The sequence below is a fragment of the Quercus lobata genome, chromosome 10, assembly GCF_001633185.2.
Source record: "Quercus lobata isolate SW786 chromosome 10, ValleyOak3.0 Primary Assembly, whole genome shotgun sequence".
Taxonomy (NCBI): domain Eukaryota; kingdom Viridiplantae; phylum Streptophyta; class Magnoliopsida; order Fagales; family Fagaceae; genus Quercus; species Quercus lobata.
The window spans coordinates 62,921,665-62,925,966 of NC_044913.1; the positions used below are offsets into that span (position 1 = coordinate 62,921,665).

Consider the following 4,302-nt stretch of genomic DNA (forward strand, 5'->3'; position numbering starts at 1 on the left):
ATGCTCTTACCCATCTGTAGTTCAAACATCCTGGTTATCATCCTCTGGTAGGTCGACTTGGCATTCTTCAAGCCAAAGGGCATTATCTTGTAATGGAAGTTTCCGACGGGAGTGACAAAAGCCGTTTTTTCTTGGTCCTCGGCGGTCAAGGGTATCTGATGGTAGCCTTGGAAGGCGTCCAAAAAGCTCATTCGAGGGTGTCCCACAGTCGAATCCACCAATCAGTCTATCCGTGGCATAGGGAAAGGGTCCTTCGGGCAGGCCTTGTTTAGGTCTGTGAAGTCCACACAGACCCGCCATTTCCCACTCTTCTTCTTCACCACGACTGTGTTGGCCAGCCATTCAGGATAGAATACCTCCTTAATAGCTCCTGTTTTCTTCAATTTATAACCTCCTCTCTCACAGCCTCTGCATGCTCTTTCGACGGTCAGCGAGGAGGCTGCTTCTTAGGTGTTATGGCCGAGCTAACATTAAGGTGGTGGCAAATGAAATCTGGATCGACCCCCGAAGCCTCGTAGGCGTCCCATGCAAACACGTCCACATTCTGTCTGAGGAAGTCAATTAGTGTTTCCTTCTCTTGGGCGCGGTAGTTCTGAGCCTACCTGAAAAAATCTTTCCAAGTCGGAGCCAACAAGAACTTTCTCCAAATCCTCACAACTCGCTTCCTCGGTAGGTCCCTCACTACCCGAGGCCAGGGTCGGGGTCATTAATTGCTATAAGTCATTCTCGGCTGAGGTGGAGGGCTCAGTACTCGGTCGTCGCGAGATTGCTGACACCATGCATTGCCGGGCCATGGCTTGGTTCCCTATTACTTCTTTCACTCGACCTTTCGATGGATACTTCACCTTTTGGTGTAAGGTTAATGACACAGCCCCTAGGGCATGAAGCCACGGTCTAGCTACGATGGCGGTGTAGGGGGAGTATGCGTCTACCACTATGAAGTCCACCTCCACCATGTCCGAGTCTGTTTGTATAGGGAGCCTAATCATGCCTTTCGGAGTGACGGTTTTTCCCTCAAAACTCACTAAAGGGGAATCGTATGCTGTCAGGTCCTCCGGTTTCAGCTTCAACCCCTTATACAAGTCGGGATACATCACTTCCACGGCGCTACCCTAATCGACTAGTACCCTCTTCACGTCATATCCACCGATCCTGAGCGTGACGACTAGGGCATCGTCATGGGGTTGGAGGGTTCCCAGTTTGTCCTCATCAAAGAATCCGATTAGGGGCGTGGCCATCCCTCTAGCCCTCTTAGACTCCCTGTCGTCAGTTTCAGAGGGGAGCCTACCCACCGACATTACTCTGAAAGGATGGGAGTCGGTCCGTCCTGGTGCGGCGAGAATAACATTTATCGTGCCAATGGGTGGTCTCAATGTGCTTTGCCTTGTTTCGACGTTCGACTGCTCCTGCCATCCGACAGGGTGACGCTGTAGATGTCGCAACTTCCCCTCTCGGACCAGACGGTCTAAGTGGTTTTTCAGATTTCTGCAATCATCGGTGGTGTGACCCGTCTCTTGGTGATACGCGCAATACAGATTCTAGTTACGTTTCGCGGGATCGCCTGCCATCCTGCTTGGCCATTGAAAGAACGATTCGTTCTTCACTTTCTCTAGGATCTTATGTAATGGTTCTCGGAACACAGCATGGACTGCCTGTGCCCCTGTGGATCCAGACTGCTCCAAGTAATCCCTTCTCGGCCGATTACTGCTGTTAAAGCGGTCCGACCTGAAGTCCCTCCTCTCTTGAGGGACAACCTTCGCTTTGCCCTTTCCCGTCTGTTGGTCTTCTTCGACTCTCTTGTACTTGTCGATTCTGTCCATGAGTTGGCGCACACTAGTGACCGATTTCCCTGTCAGGGACTTCCTTAAACCATGCTCTGTCGGCAGGCCCCTCTTGAATGTGCTAATGGCGACGTCATCGTAATTTCCCTCTATCTCATTATACATTTCCCAATATCTGTCTGAGTAGGCCTTCAGTGTCTCTCCTTCTCGCATGGACAAGGACAGGAGGGAATCTAGGGGCCGAGGGACTCTGCTGCTGGTTATGAAGCGGGAACCAAAAGCCTGTGTCAGTTGCCTAAAAGAGTTTATGGAGTTTCGCTTGAGACCATCAAACCATCTCAAGGCCATGGGTCCCAAGCTGGACGGAAACACTTTGCACATCAACGCCTCGTCCCTAGAATGGACGGCCATCCTCTGGTTAAACTGGCTTATGTGCTCTATTGGGTCCGTCTGACCATTATATATAGCAAATGTGGGTTTTTGGAACCGCCGAGGAAGCTCAACCCCCTCTATCCTATGCGTGAAAGGCGACTGGGAGATGCGGTCCAAGGCCTTACTCATGGTGTCGTTTGCCAGGTCTTGGTAAGATGGGCTTTTGTGGCAGCGTTTGCGAGATTGCTCTTCCTCATAGGAAAAGGTTTCACTTGGAAGGGTTCTTGATCTTCGCCTGTACTCATTGTCCTCCTCATCGCTAGTGTCCGAGCCGGGTGAAGGACGCTTTCGCTGAGCTCGGCTCGTGTGGGAGGTGTTTACACTACCCTCTCGCTGCTTGTCTTGATCTCTCTCCCGTTCGAGGTTCAAAACGCTGTCTTGTCGTTGGGAGTCTGTGTGTCCGATTTGGCGCGAACTTGATCCTTCCATTTCTAACGGTTTCACTTGTCGAGGCATGAGTTCTTCCCACAGACGGCGCCAATTGTAGGGTCGCGTTTCGGGGCCCAGACCCAACAGGTATGGGGTTCTGGCCCAAGGAGCCCTAGACAATGAATTTGTAGAGAGCGGGTTACAGAATTAGGCCCTAACAAAGTGAGTGTTAGTTAACTTTGGGCCATAAAACAATCGAACATAAAAAAATCTCCTTCATACCCATTGGATATTCGATCCGAAGAGGCGTATGGGGTACACCTCTATTCCTGATTAAAGACTATGGTCTTTCTCTCCTTCTTCTGCTCTAAGCTCTTTTTTTCAGTCCCCCTCTTCATGGGGACTCCCTTTTCTTATATAGCCCCCTTGAAGTCATCAGATCCTTACACCTATTGATCATCTGGACCTTCACTTGAGTGTCCGTCCGATCGGACATCTCCCCCATCTTTCTGTGAGTTGTAGTAGCCAAGGTAACACTGTTCGCCAGTTCTCTCCACATTAATGCGGCCAAAAAAGTAGTTGTCATGCATTTAATGTGGCAGCTGTGGTCTCTCCCTTGACATCCTATATACTCTTTCCTCTCACAGGCTTGTGGGACTCATCCCTGCTACTAATACTCGTTGGAGTCATTTTGTATTGCTGGTAGGGTGCATGTTTGAGCCATACTTGGTACGTTCGAGGAGACATTTCTCCTCGGACCGCCTTTTAAACAAGTCTGGGCCCATAAGAATTGGGCCGGGAGCCCTTTTGGCGCCCACACCTTCTCCTCGGACGCAGTCGAATTTTATATAGGGCCCAAGGCCCATTGTTTAATCTGGGGACTTTACCCCTACAGCAACCAATACACAAAACCTAATCAATTTAATAAAAACAAAATACAAAAACAAAGAAGGAGCCTTTAGAAACTTGACAATGTTTTTGAATGTTTTGAATTCATTAATTAAAATCATATGAAGACAAAAAAACCAATAATAACACTAAAGAAAATAAATAAAATGAAAATAGTAATAATAAAAGAAGAAAGAATGCATACCTACATTGTCATGGGATTTAGGCATTCACATATTGAAATAAGCTTCACTCCAAAAATTATATATAAGGTTATATATATTGGTAGAGTTCCATTTGAAATATAATTCATTTAAATCTTATTGAAATTAAAGATATCTAATCAATGTGTTTGTTTTTATCACATAAAAATTGGAATTAAAAAAAGGTCATATGAATAGAATGAAAAAAAAAAAAAAAAAAAATCGATTCAACATAACATAACATATAAAAAATTTAAAAAGAAAGAAAGAGAACGTGGTTGATAGCTATAAGGAATTTTGATATATATATATATATATATATATATATATGTGTATGTATTTTTTTTTAAATGCCATCAACGTAGAGATTATCAAATTAATGGAGATACATACTTTTTTTGGGATAGATAAAGATTATCAAATTATTGGAGATATATAATGTTTCTTGAGATAGATTATATTAATCACCTCTTGAAGAATTTGGATTGTTCTTATCCCTTAATAATCAAGTTTTGTAACTTTATATTGTGATAAAATAATATTAATTTAATAATATTAAAATTTTGAAAATTTAGATGATAAATATTATCTAAATTAAATTTTTGTATGTTAAATATTATCCCCTAATT

General features: G+C 44.7%; 1 protein-coding gene across 1 annotated transcript; it reads right to left on the reverse strand.

The window, feature by feature from the left end:
* Positions 1-1,538: 1,538 nt before the first annotated feature.
* On the reverse strand, positions 1,539-2,129 carry LOC115965176. Its single transcript, XM_031084362.1, has one exon. The coding sequence runs from the start codon at positions 2,127-2,129 to the stop codon at positions 1,539-1,541; it is 591 nt and encodes a 196-aa protein (XP_030940222.1).
* Between the last annotated feature and the right edge of the window lie 2,173 nt (positions 2,130-4,302).

Bases quoted from the DNA above. Each gene is read 5' to 3' on its own strand.
- LOC115965176 (XM_031084362.1), bottom strand. From the start codon at position 2,129: ATGGCCTTGAGATGGTTTGATGGTCTCAAGCGAAACTCCATAAACTCT.